This window comes from Garra rufa, chromosome 8, assembly GCF_049309525.1.
Source record: "Garra rufa chromosome 8, GarRuf1.0, whole genome shotgun sequence".
In the NCBI taxonomy this organism is placed as follows: Eukaryota; Metazoa; Chordata; class Actinopteri; order Cypriniformes; family Cyprinidae; genus Garra; species Garra rufa.
In genome coordinates, this window is record NC_133368.1 from 9,491,880 (window position 1) to 9,508,231 (window position 16,352).

General features: G+C 39.3%; 1 protein-coding gene across 1 annotated transcript in view; it reads right to left on the minus strand.

Moving 5' to 3' along the window:
* Positions 1 to 2,059: 2,059 nt before the first annotated feature.
* The window catches only part of col4a1 (collagen, type IV, alpha 1), a 58,616-nt gene continuing 44,323 nt past the window's right edge, over positions 2,060 to 16,352 (minus strand). Inside the window, exons 10-51 of the mRNA XM_073845828.1 lie at positions 16,244 to 16,306; positions 16,108 to 16,143; positions 15,969 to 16,007; positions 15,758 to 15,850; positions 15,616 to 15,651; positions 15,470 to 15,529; positions 14,662 to 14,697; positions 14,472 to 14,516; positions 14,347 to 14,379; positions 14,131 to 14,191; positions 14,004 to 14,039; positions 13,754 to 13,900; positions 13,056 to 13,133; positions 12,889 to 12,972; positions 12,743 to 12,813; positions 12,382 to 12,573; positions 12,058 to 12,226; positions 11,879 to 11,971; positions 11,693 to 11,797; positions 11,412 to 11,509; positions 11,155 to 11,305; positions 10,225 to 10,338; positions 9,949 to 10,116; positions 9,765 to 9,854; positions 9,494 to 9,646; positions 9,253 to 9,351; positions 9,045 to 9,134; positions 8,765 to 8,904; positions 8,538 to 8,664; positions 8,376 to 8,456; positions 8,194 to 8,292; positions 5,993 to 6,043; positions 5,678 to 5,863; positions 5,324 to 5,457; positions 5,167 to 5,239; positions 4,984 to 5,055; positions 4,746 to 4,874; positions 4,567 to 4,665; positions 4,252 to 4,464; positions 3,980 to 4,157; positions 3,778 to 3,892; positions 2,060 to 2,236 (exon numbers count right to left, since the gene is read on the minus strand). Of these exons, the coding sequence (XP_073701929.1) occupies positions 2,060 to 2,236; positions 3,778 to 3,892; positions 3,980 to 4,157; positions 4,252 to 4,464; positions 4,567 to 4,665; positions 4,746 to 4,874; positions 4,984 to 5,055; positions 5,167 to 5,239; positions 5,324 to 5,457; positions 5,678 to 5,863; positions 5,993 to 6,043; positions 8,194 to 8,292; positions 8,376 to 8,456; positions 8,538 to 8,664; positions 8,765 to 8,904; positions 9,045 to 9,134; positions 9,253 to 9,351; positions 9,494 to 9,646; positions 9,765 to 9,854; positions 9,949 to 10,116; positions 10,225 to 10,338; positions 11,155 to 11,305; positions 11,412 to 11,509; positions 11,693 to 11,797; positions 11,879 to 11,971; positions 12,058 to 12,226; positions 12,382 to 12,573; positions 12,743 to 12,813; positions 12,889 to 12,972; positions 13,056 to 13,133; positions 13,754 to 13,900; positions 14,004 to 14,039; positions 14,131 to 14,191; positions 14,347 to 14,379; positions 14,472 to 14,516; positions 14,662 to 14,697; positions 15,470 to 15,529; positions 15,616 to 15,651; positions 15,758 to 15,850; positions 15,969 to 16,007; positions 16,108 to 16,143; positions 16,244 to 16,306 (4,314 nt within the window). The remainder of the gene's footprint in view (positions 2,237 to 3,777; positions 3,893 to 3,979; positions 4,158 to 4,251; positions 4,465 to 4,566; positions 4,666 to 4,745; positions 4,875 to 4,983; positions 5,056 to 5,166; positions 5,240 to 5,323; positions 5,458 to 5,677; positions 5,864 to 5,992; positions 6,044 to 8,193; positions 8,293 to 8,375; positions 8,457 to 8,537; positions 8,665 to 8,764; positions 8,905 to 9,044; positions 9,135 to 9,252; positions 9,352 to 9,493; positions 9,647 to 9,764; positions 9,855 to 9,948; positions 10,117 to 10,224; positions 10,339 to 11,154; positions 11,306 to 11,411; positions 11,510 to 11,692; positions 11,798 to 11,878; positions 11,972 to 12,057; positions 12,227 to 12,381; positions 12,574 to 12,742; positions 12,814 to 12,888; positions 12,973 to 13,055; positions 13,134 to 13,753; positions 13,901 to 14,003; positions 14,040 to 14,130; positions 14,192 to 14,346; positions 14,380 to 14,471; positions 14,517 to 14,661; positions 14,698 to 15,469; positions 15,530 to 15,615; positions 15,652 to 15,757; positions 15,851 to 15,968; positions 16,008 to 16,107; positions 16,144 to 16,243; positions 16,307 to 16,352) is intronic.

Below are 16,352 nucleotides of genomic sequence, written 5' to 3' on the forward strand. Positions count from 1 at the left end.
AACTTTATATAAATAAGAAATGTCCCACATTTTTTTCATGTCAGTGTATGTTTAGCTGAGACTGATTTTAATTAAACCCATACATTTATGATCAGGAAATATTCCTACACTCTTAAAAATAGGTGCTTTGCGATGCCATAGAAGAACCTTTTTTGTCTAAATGGTTCCATAAAGAACCTTTAACATCTGAAGAACCTTTCTGTTTCACAAAAGGTTCTTTGTGCGAAAGAAGGTTCTTCAGATTATAAAAAGGTAAGAACCTTTGACTGAATGGTTCTTTGTGGAACCGAAAATGGTTCTTTTATGGCATCGCTTGAAGAACCCTTTAAAGCACCTTTATTTTTAAGAGTGTATGTCCCTCTCTCTCAGAGCTCCAAGGTGTGAGTAGATAGGTCTTATCATTTTTGAAGTAAATGTGTTCAAAAGTCTGAAAAATCTGTCTGTAACTTTAAAGAATGCCACTACCGAACACCATTTTTGTATAATTAAACTAGGGCGACCATACGTCCTCTTTTTGGAAAAAAGATCGCCCAAAATGTCCAGGATTCAGCTTTTGCTTTCTACAGTCGCCATTCATTGTGTGCGTTTTTGTATTAAAGCCTTGCGCGTTTTCTGAATCACGCTCCCGCAAATGTTCTAATATTGAATATAATTTCCAAGCATCACAGAGTTTTGTAAAATATGTAGTTTTGTTATGGAAATGACATTTTGATACCGAAACTAGGACCCCACCTGACTAGGTCCTCTTTTTAAAAAAAAAAACTAAAATATGGTCACCCTAATTAAACACACTTTTTTTGGGAGTTATTCCATAACATTTAGTTTTTATATGTGTACCACTGTTCAGAAGTGTGCTAGCTAACCATGTGCTGACTAGCATCTTTGAGCTAGCTTCAAAAGTATCAAAAATGGTCACTACCGAAACATATCAATGTTTCAGTAGTGACAAAAGGGCACACATAATTCATCACACATACTAAAAACATTTTTTGTGTTTTAGTATGTTTTAGTATGCAAGTTAACATTCTGTAATGCAATGTTGTCGCTAATAAAGCATTACTGTCACTACCCGAAAATGTGCTGTCACTACGGAAACATGGGATGTTGTCAAAAATAAAGTACACTGAATTATCAACTAAGATGTTATGATCATTTTTGGTTCAATGTATAATAAGCCTAATAAATCCTTAACTTTGAAATCAGTATGATCAACTTTTTGCCTTTTACAAAGAAAAATAGGTTTCAAAATACAACAAATCTCATAAATTGCACTTGAAATGTTGTTAAAAATGTAATTGTTATTGATTTACCTACATTTACCTGATTTACAATGTAGATGTAAGATGCAAAATCTTAATAGGTTGATATAACCCTTCTAATTAAATAATTATTACTGTGTTTTGGTGGTGACAAATTTGGGGAGAGGACAAAAATTCCAAAACTTTCTGAAAATACAATATGACAATTAACTGCACAATTACTAGAAATGTGTACTGTTAGGACTGCGTTGTTTTGGTTTGGGTGTTTTCATTTCTTTTTAGATTTGAGGTTGGGGTGTGACTTCAGCGCACCTGATGGTCGTCATTGCTCCTATTTAAACACTGTGCGAGACTTCATCGGCGCCGCTGTTCCTCGGGCAGTTGGCCAAAGCTGTGCTCCAATTTGTAGCATTATGTTTTGTTTTGCATCCATTGACTACTACTGACAACACTTACTGCATCCATTCATTCGCTTTCCACACTGATTGAACCTACTGATACTGATGTTTTGATTATGTTTATTTTAATTTTGTTATAATAAATATTATGTTTGACTTTATCCCGCCGTGTCGTCTCCCTTAATGTTACATCATTGAGCCGGGTGTAACAGTACCTTGGAAATTATACAATTTGCATACATAATTTTCACCAATTCTGTTGAATAGCCCATATATCTTAAATATTTCAACTAAACAAATCAGCTTTAGTATATGATATGTGTCAAACTAAAGAAAAAAATAGTAAGAAACTACATGCAAGCTCAATAATTAATAAATACTCAAGAAGAAGTGTGTAAAAGCTTACGTAAACATATCGCTGTCCTCTATGGTGGCTAACCAGAAGCTGTAGGAATTAGCGTAGTAGTTGCAGGTGCCGCGACCGTGACACTCGATGAAGGGAGCCGAGCGGAACTCTTCCAGACAAGAACCCGGAGAGGCCAAAGCCTGACCAGAGCCCTCAGCACCAGCACTAGTGTGCTGTTACACAAAGAGACAGCGTCAGACCTTTACACTAGTCACATCTTCACATTTTCATACAATTTTCACTGAAAATTCTGACAGCAAACAGATTTGGCTTCATGTCAGTGTTTATTTGGTGATACAGTGACAACCTTAGTGTACTGGTTGACAGGGCTGGCTGAGTAAGCTGAAAAATGACTTTAAGGTATATACTATTTATATATAGTATTAGCCATTTTCATTAACCATAAAGTGAGTTAAAATATCCCTTTGTGTTTGAGTTTTCATAGTCCACATTTAATAATAATAAGTATCATATATCAATCATCATATATCAAATGTTTATTTTATAGTATAACTGTGAAATTATAATACTAATATACCTGTCATAATTTCTTTATTTTTATTAAAGGTATCCACAGGTATTTAGACTTGTATGGCTTAATGATGTCTCTTACTGAAATATGTAGTAGAAAACCCACAAAAGATTTACGTTATTTAAAAGATCCACATTGTTTTATGCATATTTTGGACTATGGTGCCATTATTTTGACATGAAATGGTTGCACTGAGTGAGTTTCTGCCGCAACCTGTTGCTATTTTTATCGCATCACAACTTTAAATACTAATACAAGACCACAACTAATTAGAGAGCATTGAGGTCACGAAGGATATGAGCGTAGGCTTAAACCTTATGCCGTGCCATCGATTTTTTTCTCAACAAGGAGTCTAAATGCCCTGGATATCAAGTGAAATCCACGCTAAGAAACTCCTTCAGTAGCTGAGGCGTCATGACAAATGTTGGCATGTTTACATCCTGCCGGGATGGCATCTAGCATTCCTTGTCTCTGCCATTTGTAGGCTCTTTCAGTAGCAGTGATCTACTAAAAGCCTCAAAGGCATCAAGGCTAAAGTGGAAAGAACAAAGATGTGGGTCTTTAGGAAGTTTTATTCATAAATATATACCCCATTCTTTTCTCCTCTTCTCATCGCTAGGAAACCTGTGAAAATTTGCATAATCTCTCCTGTGTCCTTCGACTGAAAATTACAACCAAAAGTCGCACAATGTGGCATCGTATCAGTATTTAATTTTCCGAGTTGTATTGCGGTAAAAATAGCAACAGGTAGCGGCAGTAGCTCACCAAGTGCAACCATTTTACATCACTAAAATAATGGTGTCCCATAGTCCAAAAAAATTTTTTTTAAATTAACTTACATCTTTCATGGGTTTTCTACTACGTATTACAATAAAAGACAACTTTTATGTTACATTAATCCATACAAGTCTTAATACTCAGGGTTCCCTTTAAAAAACTGAGGTCTTATTTTGGCCATTTGCAGGCAAATAAAGATATGTGCTGGCAGTTTCAAAATGAAGTGTAGCACTGTGTTCATTAATACGCGTGCAGCTCGTAATACAGTGTTTCCATGGCTCAAATCACAGTAAATGAACCAAGGTGCTCTGAACTGCCTTAGCCATCTGACTATCACATATTGCCGTACCGATTTTATTTTGATATAATATGCAGTCCTAAACAATGCTTCTTTAGTCTCCTCACCATGACGAAAGAGTATCCAATCCAGAGAGAAGCCCAACCACGAGGGCAGGCTGGGATCTGGATGGTCTGACTGTGCACAGCTATGACCATAGCAGGAGCCTCACAAACTGCACACCTGTAACAGGAAAACATGCATGCACATTAGAAAGACGAGAAATTGTAACTTACGGAAATATCAAATGATTCCTGAAAGATCACAAACCTGCTGATGAAGGGTTTGATGCTCTCACCGGTTATGGGGGCCATGCTCATGGGCATAGGCTCGGGAGAGGTAAGCCAGTAGGAATAGTCATTACGAGAAGCAAAGTTACATACATTGTTGATGTTGCAGAAGAGGAAAGGCATTGGGCTGAACTTCCTTAGGCAGCTACCAGCTGTACCTATTGGGTAAACAGAGCAGAATGTTGGAGATTCTATAACTTTGATTATCATTTTATAATAAATACGTGATCCGTGTGTGGCTGCCATGCTAACCAAGGTCTTGTCCATGTGACCTCTCATTCCCCTGGACATAAAGCAGCGAATATCCATCATAGATCGGTGTCGTTCCCCCTGGACATGCTGGAACATCAACACTCTGACTGTGGCGGGTTACAAGGAAGCCGTGGTCCATTGAGGAAGGACCAGGGGGCCCGATGTGACCTGGGATACCACTAGGCCCTGGAGGTCCAGGGTACCCTCTGGGGCCTACAGAAAAAAAGGAAATAAAATTGGGATCAGCAAGAAATGTGCTTCTGTCTGAGATATATGAGTAATATCTGTTAATATTTTGTGTGTTTGTGCACCAACCAGAGGGTCCAGTTTGTCCAGGCTCTCCTTTGGCCCCGGGATGTCCATTATAGCCAGGTGTCCCATCAGATCCTTTTATACCCTGAGCTCCCATCAAACCTAGGAGGGTGGTTGTGTGTTAAAAGATGGTAATTGACTGTTTTCATAAACTTGTAAGTTCAGATATTTTAAACACTCACCTTGTTGTCCTTTTGCTCCAGGGAAGCCTTGGATTCCAAGTAGACCTGGGGGACCCTGAGGTCCTGGAAGACCAGGATCTCCCTTTATAAATGTGTGTGGACCAGGGGGTCCAGGAGGGCCTTCGCTTCCTTAAATTAAAATGTTAAAAGCAGAAATGGATATTACAATAGAGCATTCAGACCTGAACTGTCTATTTATTATATTATAGCAAAGACATTTTTTTGTTGTTGTTCATACCTTTGAGACCTGGGAATCCTCTGTCACCTCCGTCACCCTTAGGACCAATCACCCCTCTGTCACCCTTTGTACCTGGAAAGACATAGCCACTCAATCTACCATCTCTATCAAGCATTTCATTTTATAAATATGAAGCATAAACACAAAAATGCACTGCAATATTCTGTCTGTCTTGAATCTTACCAGGGAAACCAGGAACACCCTGTGGTCCCATCTCACCCTTTGGTCCATTATAACCAGGCAATCCAGGCTCACCCTAAAGAGCACAGCTGTATTAAATGATGACTGTCATTTTTAAACACAATTTTTATTTTAGAAAATGAAGCCTTAACAAACGTACAGGAGCACCAAAGAAACCTTTGTCCCCTTTATATCCTTGAGAGCCTTGTGGCCCAGGGAAGCCCACATCACCCTTATCTCCTTTAGCTCCAACACTGCCTGGAATGCCAGGTGGGCCTGGATAACCAGTCGCGCCTGTGGTAAAAATGGGATGTGAGTGTAAGATGACGTGGGCCGCATTCAGTAGAACACATCTTTCAGTCCTGTTTTTTATACAGTTCTCACTCAGTTCTTTGGAGTACAGGAGTGACAAGTGCATTTTATAACCATATTGACACTCTTAAATTGTTAGAATACTAATAAGAGAAATATTTTGTGACAGAATGTCCTGTATGGTGAGGTGTTAAGGATTCACCTTTTTCTCCTGGCTCTCCCTGTGCTCCACTGTCCCCTTTAGGACCCTCCATGGATTCTCCTGAAAGTCCTCTCTCTCCAGGCCGTCCTTGGTCCCCTGGGAATCCTGGCAGACCCTTATCACCTTTAGTTCCAGGAATACCTGGACTCCCAGGAATACCAGGAAGACCAGGGTTGCCTTTGTCACCTGTATGGTGTTAAGTAGAATAATTCATGTAATTTAGTTACTTTTACACTAAACTATCCTCAAATTATACACTGTATTTATTTGAAGTAGACCTCCTAGTCCTTGATATATGTGATATATGATTCTGACCTTTGCTGCCAGATTCTCCACGGGTTCCTGGAAATCCTTTACCAGGTATACCTGAAGAAGAGAAACAGCTGGGTCTCACAAACAGAGCTTATGCCCAAATTTGATGGCTAAAAATGGCATTTAAATATTTTTTTTTTTTACAAATTAATCAGTTACTTGTGTACTAAAATGTATTCAAGATTTATTTACATTTACATTTAGCAATGATATGTAAGTGCTGTGACAAATATCATTTAGTCTAACACAGTAAATGTAAAAAAAATAAATAATAATAATAAATAATAAAGAAAACAGGTAAACAGAATAGAAAGAGAATAGAGAACGCTAGTGTTGGAGGGTAATTAAAAAAAAATTGTAATAAATAAAAAGAAAACAAGTTGAAAAAATAGAAAAAGAACACAGAAAGCTAGTGTTAGAAGATCATTTTTAATAAATAAAAAGTAAAAAAAAATACATTTTAAAAAGTAGACAGAATAGAAAGAAAATGTTAGTGTTAAAGAGTCATTTTTTAATAAATATAAAACAAAAAAGTTGAAAAAATAGAAAAAGATATGCTGTTACAAGTATTGTTTAGTCTAACGCAGTAAATATAACATGTTTTTTAATAATAAATAAAAAAGAAAATAAGTAAATGGAATAGAAAGAGAATAGAGAACGTTAATGTTGGAGGGTCCATTTTATTTTTTAATAAAAAAAATAGAAAAAGAATAGAGAATGTTAGTGTTAGAGGGTCATTTTTAATAATAAAAAGAAAAAGGTCAAACAATTTAAAAATAATAGAGAACATTAGTGTTAGAGGGTCGTTTTTAATAAATAAAATGAAAAAAGGTAAAAAAAAATGAAAAATAATAGAGAACGCTAGTGCTATAGGGTCATTTTAATAAATAAGAATAGAGAGAGAATAGAGAACGTTACACCATGTCTACACCGGATGCAAGCAGCACGGCGCGGCACGACGCGACAAAATACATTAGAACCTATTATGCTGTCTACACTGGACGTGGCGCGGCGCGACACGGCAAATCCCTGACAGTAATCTGCTGCCGCGTTCTATTTGTGACGTGCTCACACAAAGTTTAAATGATTTGCAACGGTCGCTTTGTCGCGTCCAGTGTAGACAGACTTTAGCTGTTGCGGCACGGCGCGACGTGGCGCGACAACTGTCACGTCCGGTGTAGACACGGTGTTAGTGTTAGAGGGTAATTTTTTTTATAAATATAAAAGAAAAGTTGAAAAAAATTGAAATAAAGAATAGAGAATGCTCGTGCTACAGTGTCATTTTTTCATAGATTAAAAATAAACAAGTAAAAAGAATAGAAAGAGAACAGAGAATGATAGTGATGGAGGGTAATTTTTTATTTTTTTAAATAAATAAAAAGAAAACAATTTGAAAATAAATAAAAAAAAGAATACAGAATGCTAGAGGGTAATTTTTTAAAATAAATTAAAAAAAACAAGTAAAAAAATTGATAAAAAACTTGATTACTAGCAAGTCACGCGAAACTGCCTGGGCGCAGTTATATAAATTCTATTTTATTATTAATTTGATTGCAATGTTTTATTGTCCTAAGCTCTATTTTTCCACCGTGTACCACTTGCATAAACACTGCACCCGTAGGGGCTAACATTGTTGTTTTGTGGGCTATGTTATGTCAGAACTCGGAACTGGGAGTACATCGATCTAGTATGAGTTCACGGATGGGAAGTCACAGGTTTGACTGCTGCTCCAAGTGCATTTTCACGGGTAGAAGGTTGGAAAAACACGGGTAACTGGTTGCCTAGGAATGCGGCATTAGAGACTGTCATATGATTGCTGTGATAAAAGGTTGTGCGCAAAGCCCTTTAATGGATATGGTTTAGGGAAGAATGCTATATTTTATGCCGATATGGATGAGATTGTGACTGTAATGCTGTGTTAAATGCAGCTTTTTTTTTCAAGCTTAATGGCTCTGGCCCAAGATGTAATATAAATGAAACGCTATTGGCTATTTTTTAAAATGGGTGGGACTGCTTGATATGCCCCGTCCTGTCTTTCTGTGTCAGTTTTAAATGGCATCAACACATAAAATACTGCTGCATGTTTCAAAGCACTTCAGTGGATCTTTAAGAGTCCGAGATATGTGCATTACTCTAAGGCACTTTAAATTAGCATGATTTTCTTTTTGGAGCTACTCTTCACTTTTAGGGCTACATAATCTTACCGGGTTCTCCTCTCTCTCCAACGAATCCAGGAATGCCATCTACCCCTGGTTCGCCTTTCTCCCCAGGCTGGCCTGGTGGACCCTGTAGACCAGGCTCACCTAGTCAAAAATAATTATTAGGATTTTCACCACTAAATGTATTTGGCCCATTTGAAGCTTTTTTTCAATTAACTTTGACCTACCTGGACGTCCTTGAAACCCAGGATCTCCTGGAGACCCCGGCAACCCACTGACACCTTTCTCACCTGGTTTCCCTGGACTGCCTGCTCAGGAAATGTTATGATTGGTACAGTGTATTATAATAAATTATCATATTATTGTCCCAATGTGTTAATAGCACTGGCCTGGGTAACCAATCAGTCCTGTATCTCCTTTAGGTCCTTGACTTCCAGGAGATCCTGGGATGCCCATTGTACCCTTTTGTCCCTTCAATCCAGGCTCACCAGGGAATCCAGGAGCACCAACATTACCCTGTAAGTATAATATAAGTGTGATATGAGACGAAGCAAGACTGTACTGTTAATGTACAAATTTTTAGAATTGATGTTTATACTTCTAAAACAACTCAAACCTTTGCTCCAGGGGGACCAGGGATTCCTATTCCTTCTGCACCTGGGTCTCCTTTATCTCCTTTGATGCCATCAGAACCCTTAAATCCAGGGTGACCCGGTGACCCACCAACACCTTTAATGCCTTTTGGCCCCATTGAACCTAAAAAAACAGAAAATGTTTACTAAAAAGTCAATCAAACGACATAAACAACATTAGCAGAATTATTCACATTAAACACAATAGCTTACATAGAGCAACAACCATGGTTCACATGCAGAAATGGAGAGCACTATATTTACCTGGGTATCCCATGTCTCCTCTTGGACCTGGGTCTCCAGGTTCTCCAGTGCTTCCTGGCTCCCCGGGGACTCCAGGGTCTCCTTTATCACCTGCAGTGACACCACAGTAATCAAAAAATGTCCTCATAATAACATTATTGAACCATTATTGTTACTTAACATCTAGAATAATTTTAATATGAGTTCAGATTATTGTCTGGGAACCAACCTGGTTGTCCAGGTGAACCTGGCATTCCATCTTTTCCTGGCATTCCAGGGTCTCCAGGTGTTCCAGGAAAGCCCTTTGATCCAGTAGGACCAGGATCACCTGATAGACAAAGTTAAAATCAGCATGATGGCAACCAGCCAACAATGGAAGTCAACATTCCAGAAATGTGCGCTTCTTTTACACGGTTTACAAAATCTTCAAAACATAAAAAATGTCTGGCAGTATATTTGTCTCTCTGTACCTCTGTCTCCACTGTCTCCTTTCTCCCCTTTCATGTGCTCCATATCAACATCACTCATGTTTCCAGGTGGCCCCTGTAGACCCTGCTCTCCTCTCTCGCCCTTGGGACCTGGATCACCAAACTCTCCCCTGACCCCAATAAAACCAGGGTCACCTGAAAGTGACAAAACAACATCATGAAAATGTAGCTAATGCAACTCTAAATGTGCCGCTGTCAATGTAAGATAACAGTATATTATTTATTTAATTGTTTTAAATGTGTGTTCTAATACCTTTTTGGCCAGGTTCTCCGGGGTTTCCAACAGGACCGAAAGGTCCAGGGGGTCCTGTCATTCCCATGATTCCAATTTCTCCTTTTGAACCTGAAAACCCCACCCATAAAAATATAAATCAGCTTAAGGTAAACAAGCATGAGCAAGGAGAACCCAGGAATAATGGGTGTCAAGAAGCACTCACCACGTTCACCAGGGAAGCCATCTCTTCCTGGAGGTCCTTGTTCTCCTGGCAAACCCTTAGATCCTGGTAGACCTGGGACACCAGGGCTACCCCTGTCTCCTGGAGGGCCAGGCATGTCTAAACCAGGTAGGCCTTGAAAACCTTTCTCACCCTTTATACCGATCTGACCTAGGACATCATCAAGGCTTGTTACAAACCATGTAAGATCTGAACATATAGAAATATGTGTAAATGCACTGTACACCTTTGTTGGTGATAATCAGTTGAAAAACCTACCAAGTGGTCCAGGGCCTCCAGATGGCCCCATTGGTCCAGGTGGTCCAGGTTCTCCAAGCCCTGGAGGACCTGGTGGCCCCCCAACACCACGAGCTCCAGGAGGTCCGGCACTACCTGCAAGAATAAAAATAAATTGAATGTTATTATACCCCCTGAACCCATTCCATTTGATTTCTTGCAAGCCATTTTTCCAACACTCCTGGTTTGAGGAGAAACAATTGAGGAATTAAAATCATTGTCTGACACCCTCCTTAAAAGAATAGCTCCTCCTGTCTGAACTAGCCATCAAAGAAACTGTGCTTTGTTTGATTTCTAACTCAGGCAAATTAATATAAAACAACAACAACAAATTGTTCTACCTGGCTTTCAACACCCCAAGAAACTCTGAATGCCTTGCCAGTTTGAAAACACTAACACCAGCCAGGAACCTAAGGAAAGTGTTTGGCATGGATCATATCTTATACAGTATATTGATCTCCACATAACATTAAGAAGATCTGAAGGTTCCTTGTCAAGGTGCTTGTCATTATAAGGTGCATTGCAATGCCCTATTGTCCATCAAGCATGCACAATACAATCTATGCAAATTATCCAGAAATTATCCTTCAGTCAGTCTTTACCCAGGAGAAAATAACCTGAAATGAGACTGGAACCTAGGAGCATTGTCCTTAGTTCTTGTACTTATAAGTTCACCTAGTTAAGTTTTGTAAAGCCACAACAATTTTTTTTTCTGCATTTGACAATGCATCAGTAAAACCACCAGGATATTTTTTAAATGCTCAGTTTTCACTCTTTTGCTTCCAAACTCAATTACAATGAACAAAAGCATCTGATAAAAGTTCCTTTGACAGTTCTAAAGAAAGTACTTTCTGAACATCTGGTAAGTAATCTATTGAAAAGTATTATGAGAATCCAACATAGTAGATGTACCTTTGGTTCCCTGTAGTCCAGGTGGCCCAGTACGTCCCTCAGTTCCAGGAACCCCTGGCATTCCAGGATTACCCTTCTCCCCTGGAAATCCTGGCACTCCTGGCTGACCTGTGGCACCTTTAGGACCAGGAAGACCTCTGCCAGGTTCACCCTATTTATGATACAGTTTAGAGTCAATGAAAAAGTGACATAATTTCTTACCCATTTCTATAAAACCATAATACATGAAAAAGTCCAAATGACATCCACCATCATACTTTTTGCCCAGGTGTCCCTGAACGACCAGGCAAGCCATCCTGACCTGGTCGACCAGGCTCTCCTGGAATCCCAGCAGGACCTGGAATCCCAGAGTGTCCTATAAGAGGGAAAGATGGATAGTTAAAAGGTGTTACAATTTAGATTGCATAATTGAAACATAATTTGACATAATTTAAACACAATTTAGCATAATTTATGCGCAAGTAATCCTCGTACTGAACTGTACTAAACTGCGCTGTGCGGTGGAAACGAGTCATTATAGATACTATATTGCACTTGCCTTTTGGCCCAGGGGGCCCAGGGAGGCCGATTCCTGACAGTCCAGAGTCACCTTTATCTCCTGGGAATCCTGGAATTCCACGTTCACCTGGAAGACCTCTGTCACCTGAGTGATAAAGTGATAAAGATGTCAACACAACAGTCCAGTTCTCAAGCACAATGACACATTAGCATAACCTGAATTTACCTTGAAGACCAGGTCTGCCAGTCTCTCCACGAGGCCCTGGGGCACCCTCAGGTCCAGGAAAACTCACCACTTTACCAGCTTCACCTTTAGCTCCTACAAAGATATTTGAGCTAGCGATTATTATTAGAGCAGAATGATGACAACCAGTTGATAAGCACATTTTAGTCTAAACCACTGACCTGGTAATCCTGGCCTTCCTGGTGCACCAGGGAAACCTGCTGAGCCTTTGTCACCAGGTTCACCTGGTAGACCTATGCCTGGAAGACCTGGGGGACCTCTTTCACCAGGAGGGCCGGGAAGACCACGATCTCCATCCAGGCCACGATCACCCTTAATACCAAATCTAGCCTAATCACAGAAACAAGATTTATGCAGATATTCCATGGTTAAGAAAACATTGCAGTATAGGCAGTGGGATTCAGATACACTGTAAATTAGATACAAAAGTGGATTCAGCTATTTGTCAAGTCTGTTTTGTCAAATCTCTCTGACTCTTTACTCACAGGCTCTCCCTTGGCTCCAGGTTGCCCTGGCTGGCCATCTTTTCCTGGGAGCCCATCAACACCTGGGAATCCTCTGTCTCCAGTAGTACCAGGAAAACCTTTATCTCCTTTCAACCCTGGAGCCACAAAGATATCACCAGGCTCACCGTGAGCACCAGGGGCACCCATTAAACCTGGAGAGCCATCTTGACCCTAAAGTTCAAGGAAAAGCAAGAAGAATGGTAAAATTGATAGTGTTTACATACACATTTATAGTGGGTAAAGTCCACTACTGATGCATTTGTATCCAGTGTTTTTGGGTGCCACATAAAGTGGGCATACTAAGTAATAAATGTTAAACAAGAATGAAAAATGTACATACAGGAGTTCCAGAAGGCCCAGGAGGTCCTGTCAAACCCTTCTCTCCTTTACTTCCCGCTAGTCCAGGAAAACCTACAATAAAAACATCCAGCATGATGCATAATCTCAGAAAGAACAAATAAACCTAGACAAAGCCTTGCTTCTCACCTTGCTGACCCTTTGGCCCTGGAGGACCAGGCAAACCTGGTGGCCCGAAAGCATTGCACTCTGTGCATGTTTCACCTTGGTCACCTGAAAGAGCAGAAAAACTCAGAACCAGTTTTGAAGAAACCAAAACTACAGTAAACAAATGGATGACTGAATGATCTCCTCACCTTTCTGTCCGATCTCTCCTTGCAATCCATTAGGTCCAGGAGGGCCTGGAGGTCCTTTTTGAATATTACAGTCTTCATCTAAAATAGAAATAACTATGCCAATGACACTTCATAATGAACAATCAAAGGAACCACACAAGAATCTCACAAGAAGCCCAACATAATTAGTGAATATGAATTTTAAAGTCTCTTTCGAAAAATTAATTGGTCACAAAAAAATCATAACTCTCTGAAGATTTTAGCAAGCTAATAAATATAACAATGTTAATGTATTTAGTCTTGTCGGAATAGATCTGCTAAGCTGCTAAATTGCTGCTGCTGTTGGTTATTGCTGCAAAGCAAGTACAGGAGCTTGCTACTGCCAATACATATGCTGATACGCTGCTATGAATATTTAAGACATACTGCTGCTGCACAAATATCATATATAATAACATATAGCAGATTAATACAGGTGGAGCTGGGGAGGTAGAGGGTTTCAGAGAAACTCTGAAAGATTGTTGTGAAATGCTCTAGTGAATGCTAACCAGCCATTTAAATGTAAAGCAGTAAACTCATTGGCTACGTATGTAACATGAACCACTCAGCTTGTGCTTAATTTTATTAATTTAATGCTGTGATTATCATCAATTTGCATCAATGACCCATGTAGAGTTTTATGACAGAACCTGGCATTTATTTGTGTTTTATGTTCTTACTGATTGGCCCTGGTGGTCCAGGGGGGCCAGGTTGTCCATCAGCTCCTCTTGCACCTTCAAGAGACAGTCCATCAGCTCCTTTATCTCCCTTCTGGCCAATCTCGCCAGGGAAGCCGGGAGGTCCAGGAGGACCAGGAATATACCTCCCTGCAGTAAACCATGATCATGAAGGAAATAATCATCATTTTGAACTACCACATTATGCTGACCTAATTCTACCCAACACTTTATCAGAGTGTGCTTTTCTCACCTGGGGGACCAGGATCTCCACGCTCTCCTGGATAACCTGATAAACAAAGAAAACAGATGAACAGATAAAGACGCTGCAGAATTTGACAGGACAACCAGATACTGACAAGACATTATGCAGCCATCACCTGTCTCTCCTTCTGCTCCAGGGGGACCAGGAGGACCAGGAGGGCCAGGACGACCACCACCCTGTAAAATAAGTATTAACATAAGTGACTACCCATTCATAACAATGGTCTAAGTGAATCAGGTGCAGAAGTAGTGTGTGGCTTTGTTAGTCTTCAGTAGAGTTTCAGTACAGCAGGTATTATCTAAGTTTTTTATGGAGTTGGATATCCACTTACAAACGCTGGTGGCCCTCTTTCTCCTTTGTCCCCCTAACATGAACAAAAGTCATAATATAAATAATGTACAGCAATGCACTTTATGTCTTGAGGTACAGCACAGTCCTTCAAAAAGGATTTTTTACCTTTAAGCCATCAAAGCCAGGAGTACCAGAGAAGCCCCGATCCCCCTATCACAATCAAAGGGATTCAAAAAGAATCTCATTCAATGTAATCAGAGTATTTGAAATAAGAGTGTATGGCTAACTATAATCAAATTTAACAGGTATCTGCATTGCCGATGAGATCTGAAGTCATTGTTTAGGATCACCATACCTTTTCTCCACTCTGTCCATCTTTCCCTGGTTTCCCCTTTGAAAACATAAAATGTGAGGCTCAGATTTCACATAATACATAAAATATTATCATATGATGTGATAGTAGGTTAACAATCATTATGGCTTTTACGGGTTTTCAGGGTCGAATCAAAAATGATTATTACAGGTCAAGTAGACCGATAACCGATATTTTAATCCGATATATATCTGAAAAATGAAAATTAATGTGAAAATTAAGAACGACAAGGGCTCTGACAAAAAAAAAAAATGTAAATGCTTTTAAATTATTTTATTAGCAAATTGGTTTTGAAAATGACACCAATACCAATAACCATAAAAATGCTTGATATCGGCCAGGCCGATAATCGGTCTACCCCCTAATGGCTTTAATGAATAGTTATTTACGACTGATTATTAACCTTGAAATAGTGCAATGTAACATTGATGACATTGATAATATGGCACTTTGAACAGACGGTTAAATGTTCAAGATGCTCTATGAATATGATCGTCAGGTTTTATGCAAACTTGTGAAGTTTATGCAGCTTGACTGCTGCTGTCTAAAACAAAAGTGGGACAAAGCAAATACCACAGCATTCTCAAACTACTAAAATTTTCTTCAGATTAACATTTGACTTAACTTATGCTGATTTTATAATTTATAAGGAAAAAGCTCTTATTAATTTAGACAAGCAGTGGTGTATGAAATTTAGACCCTGTTGAATGTATGAGTTAAAGCTGACTGATTTATGATAAATGTATTACGTAAGTAAATATTTAGTTGTGTTCTTGTACAGGTCACTTACGATTGGTCCTGGTGGTCCTTGTTCACCTTTAATTCCATGTTGATGTGATGCACAAAAACCCTTGGTAATGAGGGCAAAGGCAAAATTAATTATTACTATCCACATTTTCTACCACACAATTTCCACAATTTTGTGCTGCCACTTACTCTTTCTCCTTTCTCTCCTTTAGAGCCTATTTCACCCTAGAAAATATACAAGACACATGGAGGACTTAACAATGTAACCTAGATGATAGGCCCCCAAAATCTGAACACTTAAACCACATATAAAAATTTGATGATACCATACCGGTTGTCCAGGAATATAAATTGTTGTGCCAGGGCTTTCATGTTCCTCTGGTCTTCCTGGTGGACCAGGGGGACCGTTTAAACCTCTTTCTCCCTGAAAAAAGAAACATAAAATGATTGTAATAATCTGTGAGGCTAAACCAGTAAAGATGCTGTTCATGATTCAACAGGTGGGGTGCCTAGCTGAAGCATTTGCACTATATGTTCCTCACCTTTTGTCCTTTCTCACCAACAAACGTCAGCTTGTCACCCTACAATAAGGACAGTTAAGACAGACTCTTGTCATTTCAGTAAGTCTAGACCCAAATGTTATTATATATTCAAAATTTTTCAGATGAATCGAACAGTTACCGGCTCTCCCTTTTGGCCAGCTTCACCAGTCCTTCCCTTCAAAGAAAAATTGCATGATGTGAGATTCAGGTGACAATTCACCAGTGTTGGTTAATTCTGCCTTGGGCTATAATTTGTTTTAGATATTCAGACTCACAGGAGGTCCCATTGGTCCTGGTGGGCCAATTGGCCCTTGTTGTCCAAAATTTCCTTTTAGTCCCTGAAAAAGAAAAGAGAATCAGAGAGTTTGGAAACAATGGAACATG